This window comes from Salminus brasiliensis, chromosome 19 (assembly GCF_030463535.1).
Source record: "Salminus brasiliensis chromosome 19, fSalBra1.hap2, whole genome shotgun sequence".
Taxonomy (NCBI): domain Eukaryota; kingdom Metazoa; phylum Chordata; class Actinopteri; order Characiformes; family Bryconidae; genus Salminus; species Salminus brasiliensis.
In genome coordinates, this window is record NC_132896.1 from 32,129,593 (window position 1) to 32,143,027 (window position 13,435).

General features: G+C 46.1%; 1 protein-coding gene across 1 annotated transcript; it reads left to right on the forward strand.

Moving 5' to 3' along the window:
- Positions 1 to 1,729: 1,729 nt before the first annotated feature.
- ugl (ureidoglycolate lyase) lies at positions 1,730 to 12,227 on the forward strand (the record flags this gene model as incomplete). The annotated part of the gene is made up of 15 exons (XM_072663188.1): positions 1,730 to 1,777; positions 1,996 to 2,124; positions 2,207 to 2,425; positions 3,097 to 3,187; positions 4,922 to 4,998; positions 6,036 to 6,146; positions 7,372 to 7,431; positions 7,526 to 7,682; positions 8,502 to 8,700; positions 8,822 to 8,900; positions 9,032 to 9,124; positions 10,001 to 10,073; positions 10,888 to 10,955; positions 11,068 to 11,198; positions 12,018 to 12,227. Coding segments are annotated over 15 exons (1,704 nt in total), but the record flags the coding sequence as incomplete, so codon positions are not given.
- Between the last annotated feature and the right edge of the window lie 1,208 nt (positions 12,228 to 13,435).

The following is a 13,435-nucleotide window of genomic DNA, read 5'->3' on the forward strand; positions in this document are numbered from 1 at the left end:
TGTACCCCAAAACACTGTGCATGTACCCCAAAACACCATGCATGTACCCCAACCACCATGCATGTACCCAACCACCCTGCATGTACACTAAAACACTGTGCATGTACCCCAAAACACCATGCATGTACCCCAACCACCATGCATGTACACTAAAACACTGTGCCTGTACCCCAAAACACTGTGCATGTACCCCAAAACACCATGCATGTACCCCAACCACCACGCATGTACACTACAACACTGTGCCTGTACCCCAAAACACTGTGCCTCTCCCACAAACACCATTAATGTACCCCAAGACACCATGCATGTACCCCAACCACCCTGCATGTACACTAAAACACTGTGCCTGTACCCCAAAACACTGTGCATGTACCCCAAAACACCATGCATGTACCCCAACCACCATGCATGTACACTAAAACACTGTGCCTGTACCCCAAAACACTGTGCATGTACCCCAAAACACCATGCATGTACCCCAACCACCCTGCATGTACACTAAAACACCGTGCCTGTACCCCAAAACACTGTGCCTCTCCCACAAACACCATTAATGTACCCCAAGACACCATGCATGTACCCCAACCACCATGCATGTACACTAAAACACTGTGCCTGAACCCCAAAACACTGTGCATGTACCCCAAAACACCATGCATGTACCCCAACCACCATGCATGTACACTAAAACACTGTGCATGTACATCAAATCACCATGCAGGTCACTAAAAGACCATGCATGTACCCCAACCACCATGCATGTACACTAAAACACTGTGCATGTACCCCAAAACACCATGCATGTACCCCTAAACACTGTGCATGTACCCCAAAACACCATGCATGTACCCCTAAACACTGTGCATGTACCCCAAAACACCATTACATCAAACCACCATGCAGGTCACTAAAAGACCATGCCTATACCACAAACACCATGCATGTGTGCTAAAACACCATGCATGTACCCCAAAATCATATGCATGTACAATAAATAATATAATTGCACCCAAAACACCATGCATGTACCCCTAAACAATGTGCATGTACTCCAAACACTATAAATGCACCCCAAAACCCCATGCATGTTTCCCAAAACAATTATGTATGTACAACACACACCATGCATGTACACCAAGACACTGTGCATGTACATTAAACTGCATGCATGTACCCCATCCACTCTACATGTACACTAAAACACCATGCATGTACATTAAACTGCATGCATGTACCGCGAACACTTACACTGTGTGCTAAAACACAATGCCTGCACCCCAAAACAATATGCATGTACAACAAATAACATGAATGCACCCAAAACACCATGCATGTACCCCTAAACACTGTGCATGTACAACACACACCATGTGTGTACACCAAGACACTCTGCATGTACAATAAAACTCCATGCATGTACACCAAAACACCATGCAGGACACTAAAACTCCATGCATGTAGCCCAAAACACTATGAATGTACAACACACACCATGCATATACACCAAGACACTCTGCATGTACACTAAAACACCATGCATGTACACCAAAAGACCCCACAGGTCACTAAAAGACTATGCATGTCCATCAAAACAGCATGCATGTACCCCAAAGACAATGCACATGTGCCTAAACACATTTTCTACTTGCCACCAAATATGGAAAAACACCTGAACATTGATCGTGTTTTTCATGACAGTAACTGGCAGCTAGAGGTGCAATGACCCTTACCAAAGTCCAGCTCCAGAGGAACTGAGCGTACGAGCAGAATGCTGGCAAGTTTTCCCCTCTTTTGCTTAGTTAAACACAAACTACCTTTCAGTTCAATGCTATTCTTCAATCTTTTGTTTGTTGTTAAGGTCGCAGTCTTTCATTTTCAGCTTATAAATTGTAGACTGCTCCAGTATTTGTGCACCAGCAAGGGGCGCTGAGGCCGTGCAATGACAGCAGCATGCTAACACTGAGGAGCAATGTCTTTTATTGGCACACACAGACACCCAGAGGTGTAGATGTGGAGCCTCCTCCTGCGGGGCTGCAGCTGGAGTTCCAGACCCTCTTCACTACTGAAGCTCTGCACTTTCTGTCTGATTTGTGCTCCACCTTCCAACCAGAGGTGGACAAGGTGAGTGAACAGGGGACCTAACAGCAGCAGTAACAGTGGCAGTGTAGCACCGCAGGTCACGGCTCTCTGTTTTGTTCATCAGGCCTTGAAGCTTAGAATTCTCCGAAAGGTTCAGCTGGATTTGACCGGAGAGCTGCCGGACTTCAGTGCGGACACGGCTCACATCCGCAACGACCCCTCCTGGAGAGTCAGCCCTGTCCCTCCTCGACTGCGGTGCAGACATGTGGACATCGGTGACCTTGCACCCTGTGACACGCAGCGTCTCATTCAGGGCCTCAGGTCTAAAGCTCAAGGAATACAAGTACGTCTGGACCAATACCTAGACATGTTTGTGGACAGACTAGACTGCACACCAACCAGCCATAACATTAAAACCAGGTGAAGTGAATAGCATTGATTATCTGGGTCAGGTGGCATCTGTCAAGGGGTGGCTAGAGCCAAGCGAGACGACTTGGTCAGGCAGGTCTTGTGGGATGTTCCCGGTTGCAATGACCCTGGAGGCAGGGTCACGGGCACCCAAGGCTCACTGATGTGATCCATAGAGGCCCCACCTCACAATGTCCAGGAGTTGGAAGGATCTGCTGCTAATGTCCATGTCTCAATGGTTTAGAGCTGTTTTGGTGGCTCAAGGGGGGGCTTCACAATATTAGGCAGGTGGTTTTAATATTATGGCTGATTTGTCAGTTATTATTGAAAATAATATCAATATTTATTAATATATAAAGGGATAGGGATCTAGATCTAGTTCTTGAATGGTAGTGAAGCTATAAAGAAGCTATATGAGATATTGATCACACAGGTAGATGCAAATTACAGGCAGATGGTAGTGCAGATCTTCGATGACACAGGTTTATTTGATAGGAAAAACATTTATTATAATATTATATTACATATATATATATATATATATATATATATATATATATATATTTTTTTTTTTTTTTTTTTTTTTTTTTTTTTTTTTTTTTGTAGGTGGATTTCGATGATGGAAACTGCCCAACATACTACAATCAGATTAAAGGCATCTATAATGTGTATCAGGCTGTACACAACCAGTTTAATGGTGAGTACTGGCATCCCTGTGTATGATGTATAATCTTTAACTGGACCATTAGGAGCAGGGGTGGTAAACCTGCGAACAGGCGCCCAAGGCTCACCGATGCTAATGGAGGCCCCACCTCACAATAAAGGATCTGCTGCTAACGTCTCGGTGGCAGATACCACAGGACACCTTCAGAGGTGTTGTGGAGTCCATGCCTCAACGGTTCAGAGCTATTTTGGTGGCACGAGAGGGGCCTATGCAATATTAGCCAGGTGGTTTTAATGTTATGGCTGATTTGATCCTTAGTTATTAAATATCTGCTGCTAAAATCTTGGTGCCAGACACCAAGGGACAATATCTGTCAATCCGCTGTCGGAAACTGATGGTGTGGCTGTAATGACGGACGTCCGTTCAGTGAAAAAGTAAATAATTCGATTACAGTAGTGATGGCAGCCTCGAATTGAATCGATGAATCGATTCATTTGCAACTCTGTGTTTCGGCACATTGCTTCGAGCTCCAAATCATAATGATGAAGTCATGTGACTGTTCATGTCATGAAACCACATTCATCCCAGTTGCTGATGCTGTTGTTTTGATGCTTAATTGGCCACCAGGTGTCACTGTAGTGCGATGATTCCAACGAATCATCAGACCGAATCTTTTTCCGAATCGTTGTTTCAATTGTTTCATTTGCTTCAATCTCTCAAAAGCCCGACTCATGCCATCTTTAAAAATAGGGGGAATACAAGCAGGACAGGGTGAAGTCATCCTATACAGATCAGCTCTCACTGTGTTTGTATCTAATGGAGAGCGAGGCCGTGTTTGTGAGACGCTGCTGTTGTTGACGATCGTCGTGACTTCTTCTTTCTCTTTTAATGACTCACATGGAGCTAGTTGAGTGTAACAGCGCCCCGGTACAGAATCTTCAGCTTGATTTCGGTGCACAGCTTAAAACAGCCTCAACTTTTCATACTAAGTTTGAAATGTACGTTTTTTTATTCTCTATTTTGGAGATAATGAAGTAGACGTTTGAAAAGTGCGGACCACGATTGACTGAGGCAAGGAGGAGAACTTAAGGAATTTGGGCTGGAGTTCTGGGGGGGGCTTAGAGCTGATGGGACCCGAAGCCAGACCCCTCTTGCCAGGCAGAGGATGAATAAAATTGGACCATCGGGAGGAGCAAGGGCGGGTGGAGGGATCCGAATTTTCTTCAGGAGAGGGGAGAGGAGCAGCTGTATCGCGCATAGTAATGAAGAGGAGGAGTTGGGGCGTGGTCCTTCTCCTAAAGTGAAGGTGTCTTTGTCTTACCCCCTTATGTTGTCCCTTCCGGGTCTGTGTCTCTGTTTCGTCTTGCCTTGTTCACATCAGCACACGGCTCTGTTCATGTTTGGTTCTTGTCTCCGCCCCTAGCCCCGCCTTGTTGTTAGTGTTCCCACCTGTGCCTTCTTTGTAGGCCTGCCCCTCTTGTTAGCCTCAGGTGTTGCTTGTTGGTCTGTGTATAGGTACTTAGATAGCTTCATGGTTAGTTTAGCTTAGCTTAGCTTAGCTTGTTTGGTTTCTGTGTGCTTGTCTCTTTTGTCACTTTTGTTCTCCAGTTTCTGTGGATCCTGTTTTGAAAACCTGCCCCCCTCCCATAGTACTGTAACCTGTTATAGTATCTACGATGCTATACTGCTAGCTTGTGCCCCAGTTTCTCTGCCTGTGTGAGAATTCAAGCTAATATCTGCACCATTTTCTTCCTCCTCCTCCACCAGAAGCACCTCCTCTGTCTCAGGCCCCGGTGCTGATGCTCCGCCCACGCGCATGGAACATGGTGGAGCACAATTTAATGGTACTGATGCTGGCTGTACTCTCTCTGCTGATTCTCGTTTATAAAAGTGATGCTTATTATGCACATCTTCACAGTCCCACGAAGAGCTTGTATCTCCAAAATAGCAGCTTTACAGGAGAAGAAAAAAACCTTCTGAACATTCAATAGATGTCAATGTAAAAATATTTTATTCAGTCATTTTGGAGCATTTCTATTGGTCTGTTAATGATGAAATTCTGATACAATGTAAAAAAAACATCTGCCAGATTTACCTTAGGTCAAAAAGTGAGAAACGGGAAAATGGAGATGCAAGGTTTTTGCATGAGAGCGACGATATGCTATATGTACTGTATTTGATATTGGCATGTAAAGTTGCCTGTGTTGACTTGTGTAAGATAGAGCATCAAACAGAGTGTGCAGACTTTCTAGGTTGCACCTTCCTTCTAATTACACACTGTCAATAATACACTATAAGGACAAAAGTATTGGGACACCTGTTCATCATTCATTGTTTCTTTTAAAATCAAGGCTATTAAAAAGAGCTTAACCTGCTTTTATTGGAGTAACTGCTTCTACTGTCCAGGGAAGAAGGCTTTCTACTAGATTTTGGAGGAACATTGCTGTAAGGATTTGATTGCATTCAGCAACAAGAGCCTTAGTGATGTCAGGATGTTAGATGGTCACCACCCAAACTCATCCCCAACTCCTCAACTCATCCCAAAAGAACTGGATGGAGCACCACAATCCATCATTCCAGAGAACACAGTTCTTCCACTGCTCCACAGCTCAATGCTGGGGGGCTTTATACCCCTCTAGCCCACACCTGGCATTTGGCAGCATGGTGCCGATAGGTTCATGTTTATCTGCTCAGAGAGTCCTATTCTATTGGCAGTACTTCTCTACAAGGACTAGATGAGCTGTATCAGCAATGGGTGCAACTTAAAGTAGCTGAATACATTCATTAGAAGGCGTGTCCACAAATATTTGGACATATAGTGCAGCATGTTTCTGATAAAGTGGCCAATGAGTTTACATATTTTTTGTGTGTTCATATGCAGGTAAATGGTCAGGAGGTCCCAGGTCCGCTCTTCGATTTCGGCCTGTTGATGTTCCATAATGCAAGGCTGCTGCTGGAGAACCAGAGCGGTCCCTTCTTCTATTTGTCCAAGGTCAGAGCAGCATGGTCTCCTGAGTCTGGGCTGGCCCAAGCCTTTATTAGGGGCCCTAAAGCAGATTTTCATTTGGGGCCCCCCATACCACCACCTTCATCATTCCATAGGGGGAGAGATATTGTGCAATACGCTGAAGCGCCCGAGCCTTTATCGACCATCCAAGTGGCGCGTATCTGCATTTGGCCAACAGTGGCAGCAGCAGCCAACAGCAGGAATTGAGCCAACTATGAAAGTAAATTAATATAAAATCAATGTTTTTACCTGTGTAAAACTATTTCGTTTTATAATTCATTGTAAATTTTTAAATATGTATTTTTTATCATGATATCTTGGTGCTCTTGGGGGCCCCCTGGTTGCGTTGGTCAGCGTAATTCGAGTATGCCCTGGCCCGGCTCTGTCCTGAGCAGTGTTGAGGAATTTTTATATATGCAGTAGTACCATCTAACTCAGACGTAGCCAATCAGCCAAATGTAGCTTCTTTAGTTTAGCGCCCAAGCTACAATGCTAATGTCGCTAACAATCTATAACTAGAAGTCTAGATACAGACTCCCAAAATCATTTCCATAAATACATCATCACACGCTTCTCTCAACCCCCTCAAACCCCATCCAGGTCTTCATTATGGTGGTGCAGATGTGCTGATGTGGTTGATTTAGGGTGCAGGTAAGACCTGCTTTTGCTGCTAGCTGGTATCAGATGGCTCAAGCTGGTCTAAAATGGTCAAGATGGTTAAAACGCTGGTCATCCAGGTGAAAACGTACCCCACCCTATGCTGGAGAGCAAGCTGGTTAAAGCGGTTGACCAGTTTAGCCCTTGAGCAGCATGTAGCGTATGCCTTTATTTGAGTTTGGTGGACTAGCTAACCTATCAGCATGGTCAACTTGACCAAGCTGGTCTTCAAGCAGGACATACTGGTTGACTAGTAAGTAGTGAGTAAATGCTGGTTCAGCAGTTGGACTAGCGTGGTCAGGACCAGCTAAACCATCAAACTCAAACAGACCCAATGCTGGTCAAGGGATAAGCTGGTCAACCAGCTTTCACATGGAGGACCAGCTTGAAGATCTGAAGGAGTTTCTACAACATCAGCGTGTCTCTGATTGTACTGTGGATCCACTCTGGTGGTCCTTACGGCCTCAAAAATCCCAGCCACACTTCAGCATGATGGTGTTTGGTTTCCAGGAGCAGAAGCTACTGTAGATAATGGGTTACTTGTCGTTTTTAGGTTGAAAGCCACCTGGAGGCGAGACTCTGGAATCAGGTTTTTCTCTGGGCAGAGGAGAAGGTAAAGACTTCTGCTTCAGCTGAAGTTTCTTATTCAGCATTTCATGCTCTTCCAGTCTTCACGGTACCTGTATGACGTTTTCTGTGTGTGACAGCTCAGCCTGCCAGCGGGCAGTATAAAGGCGACGGTGCTGATTGAGTGTGTTCTGGCCTCGTTTGAGATGGAGGAGATTCTGTATGAGCTGCGAGAGCATTCTGCAGGTTTGAACTGCGGCATCTGGGATTACTCGGCTTCCTTCGTGAACAAACTTGGTCAGTTTCTGAATTTATTGACAGTAAATATTTTGGGAAGCACTTTAAAATACGACTTTTCTTATCAATGGTTTGATATTTGCTTATAAACGGACCTCACGGATTATTAATAAGCAGTTACAGCGCAATTAAAAAGGGCCCAGCAGTGAGCCCTTTTTCGTCTCTACTGTTAAAGCTTAGATGTTGCTGCTCCTGGTCTCCATTTGTCTCGTCTATCAGTCAGTGCTAAAGCTTAAGGAGGTCAAGGATCAGAATTTTAGTCCTAAATCATCATCTGATCTTCTTAATTTGATGTTCCTTGGCATCTCAGAATGTCAGTGTCCGTGTTCAATGAGTTGTGAACACTTATAAACACCAAAAAAGGTCTTATTATTAAATGTAAACACATCAGTGTTTGTTAATGAGTTCCAAACATGAACATCAACAAGGCTGAAAATGTGAAGGCCAGCTTAGACCTTCCATTGCTCAGAGCTAGTAGTCAGTCTATATATTAATGTAGGCTAATCAGACGATCATTAGTGGGTAATTAAAGCTTCTGTTGATCTCTGCTGAAGCTGACCAGTAGAACACTGACTGCTGGAGAACCCACAGCAAGATCAGGAACCAGCAACCTCTAAGCTTGAACAGTATGGAGGAATGTGGGCTCACTGTTTGGAAAGCAACAGGTCACCGCTGGCCTTTTTATGTAGGCCTCGGTGTAATAGAGCTGCTTACGAAGGTCCTTAAGGTGCTTAAGGTACATATTTTCACCATTTATAAGACCTTTATAAGGGTAGTCTTGTTATAAAGTGAGACACATGACACTTCTGACCCCTGCAGGTCACCGGGCTGAGTTCCTGCTCCCTGACCGCAGCAAGTACGTGAACATGGAGAAGCGTTTCCTGCGCAGCTACATGGACCTGCTGGTGCAGACGTGCCATCGCAGGGGCGCCCTGGCAACCGGCGGTATGGCTGCGCTGCTGCTGCCCAGAGACAAGCAGAGCGACCTTTACAAGACCGTAGTGACCGCTGTCACCAGGCAAGAGATGATGCACTTAGTACCAGAGTTAGTGGTGGCCACAATAAGACGGGCAAGGCCCTGTTGAGCAGCACAGCCCTAATGATCGGATGTGACGCATTTCAATATTCTGGTATTTCAGACTGAAGCTGCTGGAAATCCAGGCTGGGGTCGACGGCTTCATGGTGTATGACTTGGACCTGATTGAGCCCATGCAAAAGGTGAGTGCAACATGTGAGACAGGTGTCTACAAACGTTTGGACTGATAGGCCAAACATTGGGGTTTCTCTCATCCACCTGCATTAAAAACACACGTATGTCCTCACTCTCTCTGTCTTGGTCTTCCACTCAGCTGTTCCGGCTTCATTCCCAGGGAGAGAATCAGCTCCAGCAGCTGCGAGAGGACGTCATTGTGACCCCTAAAGACCTGCTCACTATGCCAGCGGTCAGTCAAGCCAGATCAGATGCTTCTATTATAGGATATAGACACATATTATATAAATGGGATTGAAGTGCATGGTTATGTGTTGTTTATGCTGGAACAGGGTTTGGATTTGGGGACTAAATTTAATCCTGGAAACCCCATCCCATTCCATCCCAGAGCACCCCACCCCACCCCATCCCCATCCCAAAACATCCCCATCCCTATCCCACCCCATCCCTGCCCACCTCATTCCATCCCAGCCTATCCCACCCAATGCCAGCCCATCCCAGAAAACCCCGTCCCAGAACACCCCATCCCAACCCACCTCATTCCAATCCACCCCACCCCATCCCACCCCACCCCATCCCCATCCCATCCCACCCCATCCCCATCCCATCCCATCCCATTCCAGCCCATCCCAGAAAACCCCGTCCCAGAACACCCCATCCCTGCCCACCTATTTCCAATCCACCCCATCCCTTACCATCCCACCCAATGCCAGCCCATCCCAGAACACCCCATCCCTACCCACCTCATTCTAATCCACCCCATCCCATCCCCATCCCAAAACACCCCATCCCCATCCCAAAACACCCCATCCCATTCCATCTCAGCCTATCCCACCCAATGCCAGCCCATCCCAGAAAACCCCATCCCAGAACACCTCATCCCTACCCACCTCATTCCAATCCACCCCATCCCATACCATCCCAGAACATCCCCATCCCACCCCATCCCATCCTAGCCCAGCCCATCTCACCACCCCCCAACTCATTCTCTGCAGGTTCATGTTCTTGCAGGACCCAAATGGGATGGGCTGGATCTAATGGATCTAGTATCTGTAGTTTCTGCGTAATCAATCACAATGTCGTTACAATGCAACCTCTCCTTCTCCAGGGTGGAGTAACACTGTACGGGCTGAAGTACAACATTGCCGTTGGGGTGCTGTTCATCAACACTTGGCTTTCAGGTAAAAAAAAAACCAAGAAATGTAATAACGCCATGCTTAAGGTTTTTATTTGAGTTTGATGGCGTAGCCACCAGTCCACCAGTATGATCAGCTCAACGATTAATCAAAGACCACCTTAGGCCATCTGAAACCATCCACCAGCAAAAGCTGAGATATCAGCAGGGCACTTTAAGCTTAGATATTTCTCTGTGCTCTGGGAGCTTCATGGCATGTTTGGGCCGCATCATGCAAGCCTTACGTTATGTACGTTAAGAGTTATGTGAATTGACGAATCACGCTTCCCTATCTGGCTCTGATGTACGAGTCTGGATTTGGAGAACCCAAAATGCCAGGAGAACGGTACCTGCCTGGCTGCACTGTGCTGCACCAATTGTAAAGTTTGGTGGAGGAGGGATAATGCTACAGAGTTGTTTTTCCAGGGCTGGCCTATAAATCTTACTTCCTCAGCAGCTAACCCAAGATATATTAGACAAGGAAGGCCCTATTCTGTTCCAGCATGACTGACTGTGCTCCAGTGCACAAAGCAAGGTCCATAAAGGCGTGGGTTGGGTGAATTTGGTGTGGAAGAACTTGACTGGCCCGCACAGAGCCCTGACCTCAACCCCATCAAACACCTTTGGGATGAACTAGAACAGAGATTGTGTAAGTGTCCCAATACTTTTGCGACATCTCTGAAACCGCTAACTTCAGTGGATGTTCTAGAGCCACCACTGTGGCGCCCAGTGGGTCAGTGATACTAGAGGGGAACGATGACTCGTGGGAGTGGACCAGTTAACCTCTATAACACAAATGACTGGGTTACTTTATCTGACAGGCAGAGGGCATTTCTTCTACAAGGGCCAGGTGGAGGACTCGGCCACTGCAGAGATCTCCAGATCTCAGGTGGGTTTGGGTCTTTCAAAGCTGTGTTGTCCTTCTTCATTTTCCATTTAGTGAAACAGTTTTGTTGAGCAGTGGTTAAAGAACCTCAATGACTTGCCTGACTCTGGTTTAGGTGTGGCAGTGGATTCGGCACCAGGTGAAACTGGAGGATGATGGGAGGTCTGTAACCCGTGGGTTGGTCAGGAGCCTGACAGAAGGTCTGATGGTGGATCTGAGGGCAGCTACAAGTTGTCGGACACAACGGTAGAGTATCTACTACCATCGACTGATGCTACAGACAAAAGAAAGGTCTGCCTCATCCAATCAAAGTATGGACTCCACAAGACCTCTGAAGGTGTCCTGTGGTGTCTGGCACCAAGACATTGTCCTGCAAGTGGCAAGGTGGGACCTTATCTCCTGTTGAAGCTGATGTGTAGTGTAGTGTACTCAAGGCATCTGGCAATACACCACATGTCCAAATGTTTGTGGACACCCTTTCGTCACTTCAGTTGCACCCATTGCTGACAAGATGTGCAAATGCACACACAGCTTGTCTAGTCCCTGTAGGGAAATACTGCCAATAAAATAGGACTCTCTGGAGCAGATCAACATGAACCCATGAACTGGCACCATGCTGCCTAATGCCAGGTGTTGACTGGAGGGGTATAAACCCCCCAGCATTGACGGAACTGGGTTCTCTGGAATTATGGATGGTGGTGCTTCACCCAGTACTTTCAGGATGAGCTGAGAAGTTGGGGATGATGAGGTGGTGTGGTGATCATCCAGCATCCTAAACTCTCAAACACTCTTGTGGCTGAAGGCAATCAAATCCTCACAGCAATGCTCATCCAAAATCTAGCAGAACGCCGCCTTCTCTGGACAGTAGAGACAATTACTCCAACAAAAGCAGGACAAACTCCTTTTAATACCCTTGATTTCAGAGAAACAATGAATGAGCAGGTGTCCCAATACTTTTGGCCATATAGTAAATCTGGTAAATCATCTCTTTAAAGAACCCTATCTGGAACCTTTATTTTCTGAAATGACTGCCAATACATATACCTGCTCTTTCTACCCTTACAGAGATGAAGAGAGGTTGACAACAGCCATGTCCATCTTTCTGGAGGTGGTTCAGAAGAGCCATTTCCCAGAGTTCCTCACCACCTACCTGTACCTGGACCACACCTTCCTGAGCTCACAGGGTAAACACGAGCACAGCAGAGCAGATGGACCTTCCAAGGCGAGGCTTTAATGACTAGGCCCTCTGTATCGTTTCCATTCAGCTCAGCGTTTTAATCCTCAGAAGCCTGTTACTAAAACTACGTTCATTAAAGAGACGATCTTCTGCGTGACGACCCATAAATGCACAAAGTTCTCATGGAGAAGTGAGTACTGATATGAACCGAGCATGTCCTTCAGACTATGGACAGAAAACCCTGTGCTTATGGCAGCCATACAGCTATAGTACAGAACAGCAAAGTCCCATTAAGTACAGGGTCATGATTTCTCAAGAGATGCACTAAACGGACAAAAGTATAAGGACACCTGCTCATTCACTCGCTCTTCGGAAATCAAGGGTATTAAAAAACAGTTGATCCTGCTTTTGGGATGAGTTGGGCTAGAGGGGAATGCTCTAGCTGCTGAATGCAAGCAAATCCTCACAGCAATTCCCCTCCAAAATCTAGTAGAAGGCTGTCTCTTAGATTCTGGGGGAGAATTGCTGTGAGGATTTGCTTGCATTCAGCAGCAAGAGCGCTAATGAGGTCAGGTCAGGATGTTGGATGATCACCACCCCAACTCATGCCAAAAGTACTGGATGAAGCATCACCATCCATCATTCCTGAGAACACAGCTCTTCCACTGATCCACAGCTCAATGCTGGGGGGCTTTATACCCCTTTATAAGCCCACGCCTGGCATTATTAGGCAGCATGGAGTCAATAGGTTCATCTTTATCTGCCGCAGAGTCATAATCTATTGGCAGTGCTTCTCTACAGGGACTAGATGAGCTGTGTGCTCAGATTAGCTTATAGCAAGTCTAATAATGGTGCAGGTGGAGGTCTTAAGGCTCAAACAGCTGAGTTACTGAGGCTTATGTGGCATTTTCTACGGAAGCTAAAACAAATTAAGACCTTGTTGAAGACCTTGTTCTTACTGGCTGGAAATTAAATGAAGGGAACCACTTTTATTAACGCGGTTATTTATGAAACCAAAAGAGATGAGAGGGTGAAGAACCTTTAAAAAATAAAAAATAAAATAAATAAATACAAAAGGTTTCTCCACCCCTGCTCCTGAAAGCCCCATGCTCCTGGAAGCCCCATGCTCCTGGAAGCCCCATGCTCCTGACATTTCAGAGCCTTCCCTTCTTCTTCCTCAGCCAACCAGCTCCTTAACAAGCCTGGTTAGAGATGCATAGGGTGCGTGAAAGCAGGGCTATGCAGGTTATGGGAAAGGAAGGAGGACAGAAACGTGTGTTAATGCTGCACATGATCAGACATTCAG